The sequence below is a fragment of the Bombus terrestris genome, chromosome 4 (assembly GCF_910591885.1).
Source record: "Bombus terrestris chromosome 4, iyBomTerr1.2, whole genome shotgun sequence".
Taxonomy (NCBI): domain Eukaryota; kingdom Metazoa; phylum Arthropoda; class Insecta; order Hymenoptera; family Apidae; genus Bombus; species Bombus terrestris.
This window is the reverse complement of record NC_063272.1, coordinates 11,993,429-12,014,959: the sequence shown is the minus strand read 5'-3', so window position 1 is coordinate 12,014,959 and position 21,531 is coordinate 11,993,429. Positions and strand designations below refer to the sequence as shown.

Below are 21,531 nucleotides of genomic sequence, written 5' to 3'. Positions count from 1 at the left end.
CGAACCCGTCTAATCGGTTAACAGGTTTCACGTTAAAGATTTCGCTAGGAGCGCGTGTTTCGCCGTTCGCTATACGGACGTGCTAACTACATGAAAGTGCATTAAAGGATGCCAACAGGGGGTCGAGCCTAGTTCTACCTGACGTGGCTACCGTTCAAAGCAGCTAAGAACCACCCTTTCGGTATTATTTCGGTATTCTTCTACCAAGAAACTCGGTCACAGGTGTCGATCATTATGGATTTTCCGGCATTACCACGTTCTCGGATTAGACAGAAACGACACGCTCGTTGTTGAATTGTTAGGCGGCTCTCAGTCCACGTCTTGCAAATAAGCTAAGATTATCATCCACCTTCTAATCTGTTTTCCGATATTAGTGACTTTAATTGTTGAAATTGGCCGAACTTGGGTTCGACTATTTGACAAGTGCACCAAATACACTGAGAAACAAAGCCTGTTGAACTTTCTTATCTTCTCTATTGAACCTCCTTTTCTATTGAACATCCTGGAGGTATAAGAAATGATTTATAAGTTTGCATTTGTGATGGTGAGAAAATCTGCTGTTAGTTCGATGATCTTTAGATTGAGGAGTTTATGGCATACAGATCATATTCGTGATCAGTTGAAAAAGAGGGACTCGTGAAATGTGATAGGGATAGCACAATTATCACATATACTAATTGACTGTCAAAAATGTTCCAAATAATTTACGAAGTCCAAATAGGAGAATTATATATATTATAATCAAGAACATATTATAATTTTTATAAGATACAAATCTTATACAATCTAACTGTAACATGTACAACGATCGATGAACAAGTATAAATTATCCTAAAATATAAATTAATGTATTATATTTATAATACTTAATGTATGTATTACAGAATATATTAAATATTATGCTCATTATACATTATCATTCTCATAGTACGTACACATTTGTTCCTTTTTTGAGACATGGAATCTGTTCTAAATACAAACAAATGATCGCATATATTCATTATAAAAAAATACGCATTTTTGTACATCTAACTAAAATTATGCATGACCATAGTTCGGATAACAGAGGCTCAGAATAAATATGAATTCGTATATTCAGAGTTGAACATTATCTTGTTCATACCGTATCGTCGATCAGATATCTCTCCCATATATATCCTAGTCCTTAGGTCTCGAGTTCCTAATAATCAACATAAAAATATTAAAATACATAAGTCATCCCTCAAAATGAACCATAAAGAAGTCATCCATTCTGAAAGACTCCGCGTTGTTCTCAAAACCCTTGTGCAAACATAATTTTTTATCGTATCTACGAGAACTACGTATTCTCCAGCTTGATATCTCTGCAAACATCGCGATCCAGTTTCTTTCGATTTGCGCTCCCTTCCATTGTATAACGCAATTCCTTTCGTACATGATGGCTGTTAGCACACAGGCAACATACGAAAACAGCATGGTCGCGTTCTAAAGACACGATTAAGACGACAAAAAGCTCGCGTGTAACGTAGACTGTAGACAATCCCGAGACCGGCACGCTGGTCCCAGGCTTAAGACCGCATGAAGAAGGATCCACGCACTCTGGCTGATATTCAAAGGAAACGGGTCTCTTCACAATGGCTGACTTCGTAAGGCAAAAATCAGAAAGTTAGGGCGTCTCGTAAGCGAAAAAGGGACGACTGTCGAAATATCTGGATCCCCGAGGGACATGCAGCTGCTGTGAAACACGCAATGATTGGCCACCGTCACTCGTCAGCCATGCTGGATTTTTCCGGTCTAGCTTCTTTTTACAATGGTTTCGCGGTACTGAAAAAGGGTCAGGGGCTCGACGAAATCGGTATCGTTTAGCCGAAGATTCTCTTGCATCGTGTGTGCTTTTTCTTGTACCTTGTATGAACGTTTTCCTTTTAGCTTTGTTCGATGACGTACGATAGGGCACCACATCGTAACAGGGCCATATAACGCGATTAAAAAATTGCTATTGCTTTCGTAGAAGGCGACTGAAGAGAAATTGAAATGATCATTAAGGGAATAATTTTCAAGAAACATTTCCAAATGCAGAACATACAAATTCTGAAATTGAAGAAAATTTTCATTGCTTAAAAATAAATTAACGCATATTACTTTCTGCAAGTTTTCTTAATATTAGATAAGTTTAAAAAGGTACAACGACAAACGAAAATTATTAATACTTATATACAAGTTCCAATTTTAAATTTTCCATTTTAAAGTTAAAAATAATTGAATATGTAGTTTATTGTTTATTTACTGAAATATTTCGATACTTTACAAACAAGTTTCGCTCGTGATGTATATAGAAAGGATTTGGAACAGCAGAACCTTGAACTTGAAACAAGGAAAGCTTCGAGCGAGAAAAGCTGAAACGAGAAGAGGGTTGCGACAGATTTGCCTGCGATTGCTGGCCGCGTGCCGCAACCCTATGGATTAAGCGCAATTATTGGAACACTTTGGCAAACCGCAACCCGTTTCACACGCTCCTTCCATATCTTGTTATGAAAGTTATTAACTCCGCTTTCCAATGGAAAAATGGAACAACAACATTAGTGCGGTAAATCCGGCTGGATTTACGTAAATCTAATTGGATTTATGCCCTATAATTCGTACGTCAATCGTTCGAAGGCATTTTATCATAGACTAATATCAAAAGATTAATAATTATTATAAATAATTATGTTTAAAATATTATAATTAAAATATTCTATATTTTGTTCTATATAGTATTATATATCTATGTTTTTTAAGATAGGCATATAAGTATATCAAAGAAGGCGAAATGTTGACATATATTTACTTATAACTTGATGTTTCTTTAGTTATATAACTAATCATGCGACATTTTTTTAGATCTAGTAGCCAAAAACGAATAATGTGATGGAATCGATCTTTTAAAAAATTATGCATGACCTGACTCATTACCGATGAAATTAACCGGTTCTATAAAAGTAACCTTTGTCACGGTTCCACGACTTTATGACTTTATAACTAATTAGATACAATTCTGCGATATAATTGCGATACACTCACAGTGATTGTGTAATACGATGAATATTTTACTAAAAATAAATCGACACGTATTCAACAAAAATTACTACAAAAATGTTGAAGTGCTCTTTTGCTTTCCCGGAAAAAGACAGATTTGAGTAAGAATTATATTTAAGCCGTTCAATTTAATCTACCAATCATAACTTTTACATCTTTCCATTAAAGAACTCATATTTCATGTATTTTTGACTCTTATACCGTTTTATTCCAATTCAGAATCGCTATCAACCAGATAATTCGCGAATTCGCGTCTATACTTCCTTTCACATTTCATCACATCGACATTCACTGGTTAAACAATAAATGGTCGACCCTTGTTCCGTTGTCTGCGTGTGTCCTCGCGTATAAACGTTGCAAAAACGTGACTGTGATTGCGGCAAATCGCATTGTTGCGAAACACCGGTATGCAAAGTCCATTTCAAGTATTAGGTACCTACGTTGTATCGACTTGGCAATAATTAGGTGCGCACACACACAAAGTATGTGCATACGATCTGCTCGCTTTCCATGCAAGACACTCGCATAACGAGCCAGCTGGTAGTGGAAGGCCTGGGAATTAATTGCTTCAATTGAAATTTTCGTTTTGCAAATCGAGTCGTGCTACTCGCGTTCACGATTTGTACGAGTTTCACCGTGAAAATTTAAAATTGTGGCGCTGAACTTACGAAAGGAACGGAATGGTTTCGTGTAGAAATATATGTTGCTTTAGGGAAAGCTGCTTCTGTTCGTGAATCAATAAATCTTGTAGTTAGTACGTTCTCGATCTAATGACTTCATGCAATATTCGTTTCGTTTTCTAGTCTAGTTACTTGTTACCTTACCATAGGAATTTTATGTTTATATATGCTTTTGAGATCATTTCGTTTTAATTTTCTGGATTTTGTGTTATGAGATTTGACTATCATGATTATATCAATAAAGTTTATCAAACAAATCAGAAAATATATATAGAAATTACAAAATATTTAATATATGTTTCATACAGATTAGAAAAAGTATCTGAATAGTCAATTCTCGATTTCTACTACTTACTACTACTAAACCTTGATATTCAGGCAGCCATGTTTAACACTTATGTGCTTAAGATGACTACTCACATTGTATATTAATTTTTTGTTAAATATATGGCTACAGTAAATATTTTGTAATCTCTGTACACATTTTCAGATCAGCTTCAGACTTTACTAACATTATCACGACAATCGTGTCTCATTACAATGTTAATGAAATTTTGGAATTTTTTATGTAACACATACAATACGAACATAAAAGTTTTCTATGGTAAATGTTCAAATTTTCTTACTGAATCAATGTACTTCGTCCGGATTGAAAACTTAGAACTAGGACATTTAGAACGTGTTGCAAATTACCAATCAGAATGTCCTGCGTGCATATGTGGCTAGCGCATGCGGTGTCAGCCCGTAACCGGGCGTCACATGCGACCCCTTCAGATGCGGCTTGGGTTTTGGCTTGCTATAACTCCGATAATTATGTTACCAATGCGTCGAAGGACAAAGAGCTCTCGAACGACGTGGATGGCTCGCGAACGAGAGCCAGAAGAGAGATGGTTGCTTGGTAGCCCAGCTGCCGGTAATCCTCCCTTTGTAATTTGCCTCCGTGACCCCTCGCCCCACCATTTTGCCAATGGCGTCGATCCGACGTTGGTTTCTTTCTAAAAAAAAAAAGAATAGAATCGCTTCAATATAAGACGAGAAACGCATCGCTTGAACTGTGTGGTACGTGCGCGACTTAATCGAACTTTTGATTCCTATCTTGTTAGCGTTACTGTCATTCACATAAATGTATTTTAGTTCGCTCATAGAGCTATTGGTTTTAGCCTTATGAAGTTACTACAATTAATATTATTTATATATATGCAAGCCTATATTTTATAAAATTTGTCCGAGTAATTCGAAGATTTTACACTTCATATTATATGGTTTGTATATGCATATCGAATGTCGAAATAAATTTATTATATTTATTCTTCTTCCCGCAATATATTTTTCAAAATTAACTAACGAACATTTAAAGACTTTATCGTTTCGTTGCATTATCATCATTTTGAATATTACATTATTACCGTTAAGAAACTAAAATTAAAAATGGAAAAATATAAGTAATATGTAGCAAACTTAATATATAAACAAAATCTAATCCATTTTTCAAAAATAAACTACAAAAATAAAACCTATGCTAGTACATAGTCATATAAACGTTGACAATATATAAAACTATATAACACTATAAAAAACTATACAACTGTAATATGAGTTATATAATTATATAACTATATCTAAACTACTTAACTATAACAAAACTACTTCCAACAACTCTACATATAACGATACAAAACGTACTAAAAGGTACAAAGGAACTAAAATCTCGAAAAGAAGAAAAGAAAAGAAATAACACAAGAAAAATAGGAGAAGAAATATCAATACAAGAAGTAAACTCCGTTCCTACGCCACTGGCAGGCGGTTGATGTCACCGTGGCCATGCCCTTTGGATAATAGAGTCCGCGACTTTAATGGACTCGCTAATCCTCTTCCCTGTTTGTCGGTGAGTCCATCCGGGGGATGTATTCAAGGCATGCACGAAGGTAAAAATCGGGGCAGGGTGGTGTGACTGCGGTACGGTCACAGTTTAGGGCTGTTCTCTAACGGAGACTGCAACGTGTGGGTTGTCGCGCGAACGAAGGGCGACGACAAGGGGGTTGTCGTCTACCCTGTCACGTCCCGGAAAGCTGAAAACCCGCCCCTTGTGCGGATCCATCGGTGCGATGATACCTTGATTTCTCGAGTGACGAATTGAGTGCGCTTAATGCGAAGCGGTGCGTTTAACGACGTAATTTGACGTAATGCCATACCATCTTGAACCCCCTCGGTTCGCTTGGTTAAATCCAGTTCTTTCGCGATGGTAAATTGTTGTTCGGTTAACCATGGAATATATGGTATCGTTAAATACGTTTATTAAAATGATAAATGTCGGCTTTTTTCTATTGAAATATGAACAATGTGTATTAACTTACGAACGTCAATTTAGTTTACACTTGGTATTATACGAGAGAAAAACACGTCTTTTCATCTGTCCGTTTATGAGATATAAAAATGAAATTATAAAGAAATAGTTTGTATTTCTTGGTATTATCAGTGTATCTAAGTATTTAACTGTATTTTTAATTAGACAAAAATTTAAATCAAGTTCTGATCTATATCAGAAAAAGAAACATTACGATACCTATTGGTAATAAGGATCAAATTGAAAGGAGATATGTAAAATAACACCACATATGTTTAACTTTAATCGTATTTCTATCGTACGGTATTTCTTCTTTATTTTCCATTGAATTACCATTCAATTCTGTACTACCTTATCTTACAAATACCAATATAACAACCTAAAATATCTTAACATCTGTAATATTTAGCATTCAAAACCAACATTCGAAAATCTTAAGAAATCCTATTCTCAATTTACCAATAATTTCATGAATCCTGTCAAAAAATAATTAACCAAATCTGCTAAACGCTCTACTTCGCTTTCTTTTATTTTCTACTGAACATTCAAATTTTTACTTTCAAACCTTTTAACAAGAAAAAATATACAAAAATCAGTTATCATGCAAAAGTACGACTTTCAAATGAAAACCAAAAATATCACTTTTGATGACCAAACAAAAGTTCTATACAGCAATCTTACAACCACCTTTCAAGTTTGATTACGCTCTTCGAGGGATTGAGTTACTCAGATTGTTTTGGAATTGCAACAATTGTTGAATATGTGGTGGTAATTTGGACGAGTACTGCGGCGCGGCGTTAAAATTTTGCTGTGGAAGAGGGCGATACTGCGGTTGCTGCGGAAGAATTGGTTTCTGGCCGCCGCCCAATGGAATTGATCTATAGTCCGGTTGCTGGACGCCAGAAGCAAATTGCACTTGCGGCCGGTATTGCGAGACCTGCGCCTGCGATAGCTGCTGAGGTTGGCTAGGCTGAGCTGGTCCCAGTTTTGGAATTGGTTGCGCCGGAATTGGCACTACGGGTGGACGAAATTGCTGTGCGTGTAAAAGTTGCTGGATCTGAGCTGGTGCTTGGTTCACTGTACGTAAGTGACCAGCTTGCCTTCTGTCGCGAACGTGGTCTGAAAATTTTCAATTTGAAAAGTTAGAATTACGATGATGGATTGAAGAAATTGTACGAGAAGAGGACGAAATACAAAAGTGATGGCAGCAGTCATTGTTAAACGAAGAATTTATTTTGTAAGTTAAAAGCTAAAAATGAAGACAATGCATACAATGCACGAAATCTTGTAAAATGTTCAAAATATATTACCCGTTATAATATCTAGTGGACGAAACGAAACTCTGCTTCGTTTCCTTCGTTATGTCTATGGGAATAATGAGTTTGCACAAACGTTTATGATTTAATATAATATAATATAACGCTCGAATAATAAAACATCAAATTGACATAATATAATGTTGGAATTGAAACTTGATGTGAACATTTCTAACGAGTAACTGATACTCGAATGTTAGAAATGCAAGGAATAGCTAAATACTTGAGGTTAAAGTATGACATAAGAGTATACAGTCAACGAAGGATTTGGGTAAAGGTGAATTGAGAGTGAAAGTAAAATTCCTACAACGATATAATAGATCAATATAGGTACTGAGGGAAAGAGAGCCGAAAGATCAGACTATTAAAGTACAGGTTTGTTGTAATTGACATGTTTTAAATGCAATGAAATTTTACTAAAATACTATGAATATTTATACACAACTATTGTTAGAATCTTATTAAGAAGATGCAAAAATGTAATCAGAAATATGATTTAATTCGTGAATTTATGGTTGAAAGAACAAAGTATATAATTTACCAATGGTAGCGTATTGAAATTCTTGTCCCAAAAGGTCACCAAATACATCACCAGTAGCATAAATGGGCACCACGGCCAATATTAAAACCTACAATTTTTAACAATTGTTAATATCCATCTTGAACGAATCATAGAACTACCTTAACTAAATGGTCTCATTCGCAATTTTGGAAAAAAATATATCGAAATCAATTAAATATCTCTTATAAATAAACGAAGATTTGTTCGTCGCTTTATACTGTTTATTATCATTATTTTCGAAACTACCTAGCATTAGCGTAAAATGAATAATTTGACAGCTTTAGTGCAAAACGTAAAAATTGAACGTGTTTATGGAACAACAAAAATTTACTCTCTAACACGATTCACTTCGCATCTTGTAACGGAGACATGAACGTGTCGACAGTAAAATAGAAAATTATACGAGGATAAATCATTTCTCCTAAATGCCATAAAAATGCGTGTACATGTGAAAATTGCGGATAAAGATAAAAGAAAAAATTGAGTTTATGATCGAGAAAGCTGGCTAATGCAATTTGCCAGTCTCCCGCGATACACACCATTGCACACATCGTACACTTGTAGACATTTACATAATTTAAACAATACGAGTAAAGTAACTTTTCACGAAGGAAAAGGCTGAAAGCAGCAAATACCTGATACACACCTTTCGAACGATGTAGTAGTGTGATTTCTCGCTTGTGATAATAGATTTTTGTGGAAGATAATGTAGGTCAAGTAACTTTCAACGAGAACTGCTATATAATCGAGTATGAATTTATATACCAATGATGTTTTACTCTTTTCTTATTGTGATAATTTAATTGATTAAATAATTAGGTAAAAAATAAGAAACCTCTTTTTAACTGTTATATATTTCAATAGGTAAATTTATATGTATGCAATAACTTTAGATGAACGATATTTATCAATTCCCTGTCAATATTATCATTAGTTAGTTGTTTTTAATTTATTCAACTTGAAAATCTAAGTTCAATCTCATTCATGTAATAAATTAAATTGTCATGAATAAAAATGACATTTATCAATTTCTCGTTGAATGACGAGAATGTGAGAAAACAACAAACTTATAATTGATTATCTGAGATTTAGAATTAAGATCTACTCTATATGAATTTACTAAAATTAATTACGAATTAACTTCCACTTGTATACAATGAGTAATAAATTTCTAAGCTGTCACAGGAATAGATAAATCAATCTTCTTAATCTTCCACTTCATTGAGAGAAAGTGTATCTTTATATGAAATTGAAAAATAGGAGAAACACTCACTGTATAAAATAATTTTCACATTATTCATCCTTTATCTAAACTGAAGTAAGACTAAAATATCCACACAAAGCATACTTATAAGAACAACAGCAAAACACAATTAACGTTTATCAAACAATCTTAATTTATCTTTATTAACTAAAGTAAGAAGGATATATAAAAAAATGAATTTGCTAAACAAAGATAAGTATTGCTTAAATGTTTACAGATAGCATACACGTGGTAATAACAACAAAGCATAATTTATTTATTTTTACTAATTCATTATCACTTAAAAAGAAATAAATCAATGTAAGGAAAAAATTCATCAAACAAAGCAAACATTTGTTTAATTTTCCAGACAAAGCATAACAAAACAATTTAAATTCATTAATAGCTCCCAATTTATCTTTATCAATACAAAAAAATATGTGTAAGAAAGTATATTTACTAAGAAAGCATAAAATTTTACTAAACATAGAGAAGAATATCTTAAATTAGAAAGGAAAAGATACACAAGATCGATTTGTACTCACAAGGAACTTCATGTCGAAGGTGTAGGTGAATTCGGGATAAGAGCTGAACGAAACTGGCGGCCGCAACGCGACGCACTTCTATATGGGCGACCGTTTCCAGGGTAAATGGTCCGGCCAACCACTAACTTTCACGGTTGGTTGGTTTCGACTGAAATTTTTTTCTCCATCATACAGGTCCCCCGCCCGTTCGTCACGTAACAAACGCGGCTCATATGAACGGTATGCAGTATTTCTGTCGCCGTTACCCAGGAAGTAATTCGACTAGGTGTACCAGAAAATCTGGAACTGTGACGATTCGATTTGAAATTATGCCTCGCTTAATGATGGGATTTGCCAATTTAAATCGATTAATTTTCACTTGGTCAAGGATCACTAGGTGTTTCATTAAAGTTATTGAAGTGTAATGGTAGAGGGATAATTAATTGTTACTATGTCACAGATATTGTGTCAAAGGTCATTGGAAATTTTATTAAAAATAAAAGAATCGAAGATTGTGTATAATTTATTTGTTTTCTTCTGCAATGTTTATTTGTCACAAAATATTAATAATTAAATTTTTCAGAAGACAAAGTGAACAATTTCATTTCTTATACATTTTTACAATATCGTTACTTACATACACGATCAATATTCAATTTTTCAAAAATTAATGATTTATTTCCAAAAATTTATTTATAACCAGGAGATGATATAAATAATAGTAAATTGCGAGATAGGTTTGGAAAAGCAGTATTTGTCGTGTCTTCATTTTTCTCTACTTTTTAAATTATGCAACTGACCAATGTGACTTTTGAATAACTGAATTGTTAGCAGTAATTAAAATCAGTATTAATTAGTATTATACGATGTAGTTTACTTTACTATGTGATTTATGATGAGGAACTAGTATCTCTCTTCCCTAATATATACCTACCAACTATTATTAAAACGCGTTACGAAAAGTTTTTCCGGCGACAGTTACATATTCTTAAAGAAGAAATTAGATGTTCACTTTTCCAATCATATTGGTTCAATGTACAAAGTATCTATTTCTCAAGAATTCTGCTTTTTCTTATTAGTGTTGTATCAACTATAAAATTTTTTTTTTAAATACATATATACTGTGTAAAATTACTGTACGATCTTCTTAAGAAAAGTGTGATATTAATGAAGTTTTTTGTGTAATGCTTTCAACAATTTTACTATTAATTATTATTTTGCGCACCATTATGCTGAGCAATAGTGTTTGTAATCGTGGTATATCCAAACTAATATCTATCAGTCGTTCGTTCATAAAAATCTAGAGTCACGAGAAAGTTGCTGCCATTAAAATGTAAAAGTCATATACAGTTAATTATTATTATCAGCATTTCGCCCGTAACACCAATTGTGTGGCTGTTGTTTTCGTATTTTGTAGTGCTACTTGGACATGTCATGGGTACTTTTATGGATAGTACGTGGATATTAATATGAACAGCTAGTCTTTAATAAATGAGATCTATAAACACCGTGTTCTAATTGTAACATTATAGAAAAAGCAAGATTATTAAACAGCAGCAAAGTAGATTACTCGAATTAAAGTAGATTCAATGGCGAGCTAAAGAAAGTTACTTGTATTTATGGGTATCGTTAAGTTTAAATTTGATGTGTCAATATCGTCAATATTAAATTTTGTCAAACAGCATTCCCTTCCAAGTGTAGAATAACGTTGTTTTATCGCACTATTTGCTTTTTAAACTTTCTTTTGTCTGCCACTATATAGATATATATTCCTCAACCACATACAAGGTTTCAATTTAGGTTACATTATCAAAATGTCAGCTCCCTTAAATGAACTTTTCCTGGAAAACCTTCGTTACACCGCTAGAAAACCAGAACTGCTTTTCTTGAGTGCGTATTATATCAGAGGTTAATTTAAAGTTACGTAAAAGTCGTTTGATCGGCTTTTCTCTTCGAACGTGATTGACTTTGCTGTACTTTGGAATTTACTTGACGGTGATTAACCGAACTGTAAAAAGGAAAAATAATAGAGGGGACTTGGTTTGGCAGAAAAGTCAAGAAATCAAATCGACTGGAATAAGAATTAAATTGCTAACTCTAAAAAGAGTACAAAATTTATGGAATAGTACAAGACTTTTAGTGTCCAGTTCCTACTTACAACATTAATAGTAAGGAAGCTCAAAAATAGACATTCAAAGATTGTCCATGGGTACCCTTTGATGAAAATAGAGCTATTAAAGAGACATTATTTATGATATTTAAAAAATGAATTTTTTCATCTACACAAGTGTCAGATATAATTTATATTAATGCAAAGATTGTGAATATATGATTGTGCATCTACTTTTAATTTAATAAAACACTACGTATAAATTTTTATGCACTTCTTGCCTTCATTTTTAATTTCTGTTTGAGTTTAATTTATTATTGTTTAAGTGCTTTACCAACTTCTAACTTATACTTATCTTTTCCTATTTTTCTCTTATTTTAACAATAACACATAATTCTATATCTTAGTATAGGCTATCTCATTAAACATAGGATTAAGACAAAATCGAATAAAATCTATTTAACCAGTAAACCAAAAGTTAACATCGACGTAAATATAAGTAACAAATGAATAAAACATGTGCGTGGTAGGTAAAAGACGTATTTCTAGTCACGTAACGGTAAAGTTACCGATTGCAGGAAGCATATGCATCGGTCACTTCCGTATTCCTAAGTCGACCGTATTAATATCTCGCATAAAGTGTACCGTTTCTACGGAGACACTTTGTATTCGATAAAAAAAGCCACGATTTAATCGATGACTGAACAACTTGCTCGCGGAAACAATTGACCTTAATGTTCTACATTCACCGTTCCACTTCTTGTCTAATCTAACACTATGTAAAACGCTCCAATTTTATCCACTAATAATTAAACATCATTATGTATGTAGTCGTGAATAATAAATGTGCGGCTTTGTGTCTGTTTTATTCTTAAAAATTGGAGGTCGAAAAGATTAACTTGATTAAATAGCGAGGATGATTGGGTTAACTAGATTACACGTTCGAAGGAAAATCTTCGAGTGAAAGTGGATCTATGCGAAACCGGATATATGAAACCTCGCGCGATTTAGCGCATCGAAATATAATTCCTGTGGTAAACTTGATCATCATTGTTTAAAGTAATCTTTAAAATGCGTTACATTATACATTCGTAAGTATAATATTATGATAGACGATTGAATAACTATCTGTCCATGTTTTTAATTGTATGTACTTATGTTTTATAGTATAATTAAACTTACAAGGATTCATGTTTGTAAACTTGACCACGAAATTCATTTCTGTTATGATGTTTCACTCGCGTAAAATTATAATCTAAATGATTGGCCAGTCACATCGATTGAAACAATTAATTGAAATACGTTTGAGTGAAAAATGTTTTATTAGAAAACGTTGAAATATAAAAACTATAAAAACAGGCAAGCTTATTGAATAATAATCGTTGAATTTAATCACAATAATTGTTGTTAATCGAAGACCACGTATTTATGCGTTAAATCGCAGTGCAATAGGTCCTTAAAGGAATTCACAATATGGCGCTCTACTTTCATTTTTTCTTCTTTCACCGGAAATCGCATATAACAGGGAACTGTGTATATTCCGCTTATATTTCCGTATATAAAAATTAATGGGGCACCAAACGACTTCCGTTATAGCAATACTTTTCTTTCATTCCATTTCATGGTTGTTACAAATTACTATTGAGTGTTCTGACGTCGTTAAACGAAAGAGAAACGTCGAATATTTTATGATGCAGTATTCGATTTCTATAGGTGAAATTTAGGTACATCTAAAATTTCAATACAATATGTTAAAAATACATATCACCGACCACAATTACTAACTGCGGATATTTATACATTTGCGAGAATTTAAAAATCCAAAAATGCAGAGAATATTATGCGAAAAATATACAGATATTTAAAAAATATACAAGATTCTTTAAAATATTATTTGAAAGATGGAACAGAACTGTATTTATGTTTCGTTTACTCGGATGTGGTCATAAAAATATGAATTTGCATAAACAAGCGCAGTCTACTAATTACATAAGTAACAAAATAGAAAACAATATGTTGAAATAAATATTACTTCGAGTATAGCAAACTGTAAAAGCAAGCAAAAAGCTTCTTCCTTCGACGAGTATATATGTATTCATCGCTGCTATTGTTATAAATGTCTAATTAAATAAAATTTGAGAGAAAATGTTAGTATAAATACTGTAACTTTTTAATTATTAAAAATAATTAAAGATATACTATTTTCAATGAGTATAAAAGAAAACTTTTCTGAAACAAAAACGAATTATATAATATTATCTGAGTATTTCAGTTCACGAGTAACTTAAGTATATAAAATAAAATGCAATCGCAGCGACAGCGTTGATTTCTCTGTAATTGCATATCACGTGAAACGAATCTGACATTGATAAAAATATTGTCGCGGCAAAATACACTTTTCTTACACAACCAAAGAGTTAAAAACGCTTAATTTAAAGTTCAATTGCAATTCAATTGAAAATTCAATTCGGAGTCAATCGAAAATATCAATTCCAATAATTCCAATTATTATAATAACTGTTATCAAACAACTAACATTTAAATCAACAGAATTAACGTTTTCATTCTTTCAACATAAATTCGAAATTAATAATGAAACTTTAACGGAATAACAAATAAATTGATGTCAAGTACCTTAACTCTATATTTGTAATTGCACCGAAAATCTAGAATCCATCGGCGACAATCTTTTCCAACGTGCGAAACGTAAAGACATCGATCCAAATAATTGAAACGATCGATTAAAAATAAAACGGAATATCGAATCAAAAGCAAATATAGAAGATACGACTTAATTGAACCAACGATTGTCTTCAATATTGTCTTTCGGTAACAGGACGAACTCCATGCTCAGGTTCTTGTGCTCCAAATTGAGCCTGAGTATACTGTGACTGCGATGCATAGACTTGGCTATATCCACTTGATTGACCTTGGTACGCGTCTGGTGATTGAATCTGGCTTTGATATTGGTTTTGATCTTGATACTGATTTTGATTTTGATATTGATTTTGTTCTTGATATTGACTCTGTCCTTGATATTGACTTTGACTTTGATATTGATTTGGAGGTTGATATTGAACTTCCGGAGCACCAGTAGGTTTAATTGGTTGAGGCACGTATGGCTTATCAAGACGATAATCGATCTGATTGGCGATAATGTTATAAGGAATTTGTGCTTGGTATTTCAATAAACTCTGAATTTGACCAGGAACATTGGTGGAATATTGTGGTACTGGTTCAGCTGGTAGTTGTTGCGGTCGTAGCTGTCGTTGATGTGGCGCTTGTCTTTTTGGTCTAGAATATGCCGGACCTGATTGCGGATCTTGTGGTGGACCTCGTATTCGTTGTGGGGCAGGCGCGACCACTGGCGGTACTGTGTGTACGGTAGGAGATGTTGGTTGCTGTCTTAAAAGATCTTGGTAGTAGTTACGGACCTGCTCTACCTGCATTTGGGCGGCTGGCTCCGGATTAAATCTAAAAGTTAATTCTTTCGTAAAACTATTAATTCTTTTATTACTGGTTTAATTTAAGGATGACTAAAATCAGAGTTATTATTCAAGGGTGATTACAGCAATACGCAATATCAAGAGCTAAATGCGTAATGGCAAGTATATGAAAAAATTTAGGATAAGAAAGTATATAAAAATTCAACATAATTTAATTTGTAATTATTAACTGAAATCTTGAACGAAACGTAATCAATTGAATTTATTCGCCATTGAAGAGGGTGACTATAGGCACCGGTTAGAACTTCACATTAGTCAACTAGTCCACTTAAATGTAGGATAATATGATATCACTAGGCTAACTGACATTTCTTTGCATAATTATCCTATATACAATACAATGATATACAAGGGTAATCAATGAATCCTAGTATTAAATAACATGGATAATTTTACTAGTTAAATATTCAATTTACCTGTATTGTTCAGGAATTAAGTTGACATACGGAGTTTCGGCCTGGTATTTCAATAGTTGTTGAAGCTGAGGCGGTAGATTGGGATTATATTTAATTTGAGGTTCAGCCGGTGGTTGCGGAAGTCTGCGATGCTGCTGTTGCGGTGCAGCAGGAGCTTCCGGTCTGTATTGTGGCGCCTGTCGCCTCTGTCTAGGCGGACCACGTGGTTTCCCACGATAAGCTGGTCGTCGTGGTGAAGGGGCTGGTTCCTCTTGGGCTTCGGGTTGATACCGAGGTTGATACTCAGGTTGATACTCAGGTTGATACTCAGGTCGTTGATTACCTTGTGATGCTAACAAATTTTCATATCTACAAAAAATTTACAATGTTATATATGTATATAGACCATAACTTTCCTTTGTTTATTTTATCTTCTTATTTATTTCGTGTTTAAAAAGAATTAAATAAACTGTTTTGGTTATACCAAATTCAATACATCAACAAATAATACTAGAGATCATTCTACTAAGATACTGTTAAGGTTCTATTATATCATCAAACTGGATTGAGATAAGCAATATTATATCATAATATTACATTGAGACACTATTATATCACATTAAAATACTATTACATAATTACATTGCATGTAAGATAGCTATCCTTATTACATCATCTAGCAACTGATAATACTTTATATAACAGCGTTTAATATTCACAGTACTAGTTCTAGATCTTTTAAAACAACTAAATAAGAAAATGAAGTTGGAGAAAATAAAAAGTATTATTTTATTATGTAATATAAACATTACCTATATGGTTCAGGAATAATATTAACGTATGGAAGTTGTGCTTGCAATTGGAGAAGCTGCTTGATTTGCGTAGGTGCATTATCCAAAGGCCTCGATTGTTGTAAAGCAAATGGTTCGGGTTGTGGAGGTGGTTGCGGTTGCCTTGGTGCATGAGCCCTTTGCCGATGTGGCGCTCTTGGTGCACTTGCGATTGCAGCTTCCGAGTATTGTGCTGTCTGCTGCGCCCTTGGCTGTGGTTGCCGATCAAATGATTTCCAGTTCACTCTTAATCCTTTCAAGCAGAAATTTAATTTTTGACTTATTCAGAAGATATTACGCACTGTTGCTTCCATGTGTTAGATTGAAATTAACTTATTTCGGGAAAAGGCATACATTATAAAAGATGACTTTCAAAAAATTTATATTTTACGAAAAGCTACGATTGTTTTAATTATTGTCATAGTAGAAAATGAATACAATAATTATCAAGTATAAATATGAAGGTAGAAGGCTATGGATTCACTTACCACTGGGATCATTATACTGGAGAGATTTCGCAGACCCTGAATTACCATCGTAGGAGCCTTGAATAATTGAATGACTATGTCCATCAGTTGATCCTTGGATGTTGTATGACCCTGCACTAGGTCCTTGTACATTGTAGCTTTCCGCTGGGCCGCGACTGGCACCATGAATTCGAAAATTAGAATGACCATCGCTAGCACCTTGTATTTGAGCGTTACCGTCTGTTGCGCCTGTAATACTAAAGCCACCTTCGTTTGATTCTGTAAAATAAAAAGGTTAAACATGGTAAATTATATGTTAAAATTTGAATAAATTAAATTAGAGAGATCATTACTTGCTTCATACATACTGTTACACGAATATTATTAGAAAAGTATTTAATACTTGTGTATGTCTTCATTATCAACTTGAAAATTTGTATTCTTATAAAGTAATTCTTTAGTTAATATTTTAAAATTCAATGAGATATTATTTTACGAAATTATTTCAGTACATTTTTATACGATTAATTCTAAACAAGGAAATATAAAAAGTATATCTTATATCAGATATATTTCCAAACTATTCTTGCAAGTATTCACTTCGTATCTATTACAAAAATGTCCTTAGAATTTTCCAGAAAGATTTATAGTAATAATAATTATTAAATTATCAATCAATATGTGTACGAATGTGTATGAATCAATAAATATGTGTACGTACGCTTTTAATTCAAATATGTAAAGATGCTCGTTTCATTAAAAATTAGAAGAATATATTCATTAAAAAGCAGCTTATTTGAAACACTATAGAGTTTAATTTGCAAAATATGTGCAAACTATAATACAAATGTTAAAGTACTTCGACAAGGCTTTAACAAACGATGTTGGCTTTAACAAATCTGATCGTAAATTTGTATCAGTCGGAGAAATAGAGCAATGAATTATGCAGAAAGATTTTTATTCTCATGGTAGTAGTAGGTATCGATATCTTATCTGCTTTCTACCATTTTGATCTGTGTATTGGATTCCTTTCCCTTCCTCTATTCGTAAACCCTGGGCGACTCGATTCCCGTCACTGGGTCCTTGTATCGAGAATTGTGCCAAGCACGCTGGAACTGTTAGTAACAAAAGAACCTACAAAAAGATTGTAAATACAAGTTACTTATTTCGTCTTTTTATGGTCAGCATTTATTTCTTTACCGAATTTCATCTATTTTTAATTTTATTTCATTGTAATATGAAAATACTTCTAAATATCAGGAAGTGCTAATTGAACGTATTCAGTAGCAACCCATTAATTAAGTGTTTATTAAGCGTTTCCTGTTATCCAAATAAGGGTTGCATTACACAATGATTCAAGAGCCGTATACTTTCTAATTACAGTGTTTAAGGTGTTCTAAACAAAGTTCAAACGACGTACCAACGCAATATTGAGTTTCCCATTCTTTCACCGGTATAGATCAGTTAATTATAATATTATTATTAATAGATATATTTATTGGAAGAAATAAATAAATTTCCTTATCGATAATGATTTGTACTGAGTATAACTATTGTCAAAATTATCAATGATCATTTTTAGAAATATCATGGATAAATTTTAACTCGAACGGTTCGAAAAGAAACTTCGAGGAATTCGTAGATAATTCGCAAATCATTCGCAGGATACAAATATCCTTGGCAGTGAAGTGTTTTGTTCTACAAATATTCTCATTGACTCAGTAATATTGAAAGAAGCAATAATAATAAAAAAATCGAAATTCGATTGTGTAACACGAAGTTCTAATCATAGTATTATCTAATATGGTGGAACTTGGTTCACTGACAGCTACGATTACGCACTAGTTGATGTCGTGTACATTTATATTGAATTGCATTTCGAGAGCGGGGCAACGTGACTGCGAGGGAAAGTGGTAACTTCAAGACCAGATTCTTCGTGATCAAGCTAATAATAACACATTTCAGGACCATAACGAAAATTGATACATTTGAATGATTCAAGCAACGATTACTCTTATTCAAACAATGCAAATGTCCTAAACGTACAATAATGTATGTACGCATATATACATATACGTACTATTGCCTCTTACAATTATCGGATAAGGTTAATACATTCATTAGAGCTCATTAAGTTAATTAAACGAGCTAAATCAAGATTAGTCAAGTTACATGTCGAATGGTTTATCTAGTTTCACAGCATCTCCTATAATGATATTTTATACATGAAAATGTATACATGTATACATGCATTGTCATCCAATTATGTTAACAGAGAAATCGTATGATGGTTTTAATTTGGAGAGATACTTAAAAATATTCTTCTATTTTCTTTTATAATTAACGTTCTAAATAAACAGAAAACACTTCAAAAAAATATTACAAATAAATTTGGATTAAAATATTTTTCGATAGTAATTCCAACAATTATCGAAACTGTCAAAGCGTTTAACAATAAATTCTTTTTTATACAATTAACAATTACTTTTTTGTGCAATTCTATAAGTAACAATATACAACGACCTTGATAAGTAGCTTTGTATCATTGAAATCTATTTTAAGAAAACAGATTATCTGCAAGATCAGTAGTTGCATTTTAAATTCAATTAGAAAGAAATCGATTAAAATTAGAATTTTACAATTTTTCAATTTATTCAAATAATTCTAGTCTTTTTAGGGATTCGGCAAAAGAATGAAATTCTACTGAAAGTTAAATAGTGACTATAGGAATTATGATCAATAAAAATCACTTTATTAATATTTTGAAAGCACGATGAATAAATAAGTATCGAATGTCCAAGTTTTTAGAAAATTTCCAAGCACGTATTATCGTGTGCATCGTTTCCATAAAATTTTCTATCTTGGAGAACTTTACTACGCCAGTCACAAATGGTCTTCACGGTACCAAAGCAGATCTTTCAATATTTCTACTATCTGTAATTGAAGTTTCTGGAGAAAGGTGAATTTTGGTAATTATCAGTTTAATTAGATCTGAACCCAATAAAATGCCAGTTTCCAGAGGGGAAAGTTTTGCGTGTCTTCGATTAGCAACAGCAATTTCCGTAATCGGGAAAAGGCGACGAGTTGCTATGCCTTTCCTTCGAGCATTCCACTCGCAAGAAAAAGGAACGAAATCTATCTGGAAACCGGGACTAAGGCAGTACAGCGTGCAACTATCGAGCACAGCATTGCAAGAATTACACGCTCGCCGGTAGAAAGTGAAATATAAATTAACCGGCAGGACACGCCTGCTTCGATTATCCGTGCAAGAAAAAAGGATCTGCGCTACGAGTTCAACTTGTCTAGAGTCTAGAAGCGACTCCCTGTCAAGCCAATATTAAAAAATCGAACGCGACACAGAATATTAAATTTTCCAGGTCAACATTCTTCTGTACGTTTAAATCGTTTAGATCGTTTTCGTTAAAATTTGGTTTGATCAAGCTTATTATTTTGCTCGTATAATTTTAATTGAAACAATTGATACAAGTTTTTGTTCCATTTTATTGTTTCTTCCTTAATGTTCTATATAAGCCATAATAAGAGAACGAAATCAAAATCAATTATCAGTATCGTGCAAAATATTTTCAACTTTAAATAGGATAGTTAAATATCGATAATATAATATAATTATAAAAAAAGATAGAATAGTAAATATAAAATAATGAAATTATAGAAAATATAGAATAATAAGTGTAATATGTAACAAACAAAGATAAGGGATTATTATTGTTATTATTATTATCTAGGATTATTGCACATGTTTTATAAACTTTTTTTTTATTTTCTAAAAATCGGCATGTTATATTTTAAATAAACTGGGAGATGTTGTATCGGGTATTTCTTGATTTTCAATTTAGAATGGGAGAAAGTCTTTTCACTTTTACTAATGACATTAAAATATGTATGTGCTCTGTTTTTGTCCTAATTGTCATGTAAGTGTAAGACATGGTATCTAGTAAAGCAGACAAAAGAATTAAAACTAGAAATGGTATAGGATACAGAACTGTAGTTACTTCTTATAGAACTTTCATTCTGCACGTTTTAAATAGTGATTGTGAGCAGGAAACTAGAAACAGTACAAATGCGAACAAGATTATCTTTCAAGTTTACTATCATTATCTTATTGGCTTTCTTCGAGCTATCATTCGAAGCAAATTAACTGTGAAATTTAGAAAATCAATCTTCGTTAACGAAATAATATCTAAATCATGTATACCTTTTATTGCACAGAATTGAAACTTTTATGTAAATTTTTTAATTTCAATACTTACTTAACTACTAAGATGAATGAATATAATATGTTACATTTCAACAAGCAGTTAATTTAACGATAAATCAATTTTTTTAAAGTAATATTTAAGAAATATTAAATTGGAAACATACAGCGGCAAGCAGTAAATAAACAAAGAAATGCTTATTCATAAATTCAACATTATATTATGAACAATTCTATTTTTAGTTTGGTTATAATTGGAAATTTATGCTCCAAACAATTCT

At 32.6% G+C, this 21,531-nt stretch overlaps 2 protein-coding genes across 2 annotated transcripts; both read right to left on the bottom strand.

Annotated features, from left to right (window-relative positions):
- Positions 1-6,441: 6,441 nt before the first annotated feature.
- Positions 6,442-9,845, bottom strand: LOC100644363 (cell division protein ZipA). Its single transcript, XM_020862698.2, has 3 exons — positions 9,748-9,845; positions 7,939-8,026; positions 6,442-7,200 (listed from the first exon to the last, which is right to left on the bottom strand). The coding sequence occupies exons 1-3, from the start codon at positions 9,757-9,759 to the stop codon at positions 6,782-6,784; spliced, it is 519 nt and encodes a 172-aa protein (XP_020718357.1). The 5' UTR covers positions 9,760-9,845; the 3' UTR covers positions 6,442-6,781.
- Positions 9,846-14,601: 4,756 nt separating this feature from the next.
- Positions 14,602-18,748, bottom strand: LOC100642202 (ataxin-2 homolog). The gene is given in 6 exon segments (XM_048405579.1): positions 14,602-15,310; positions 15,759-16,106; positions 16,550-16,820; positions 17,056-17,313; positions 18,039-18,168; positions 18,704-18,748. Coding segments are annotated over 6 exon segments (1,761 nt in total).
- Positions 18,749-21,531: the final 2,783 nt, after the last annotated feature.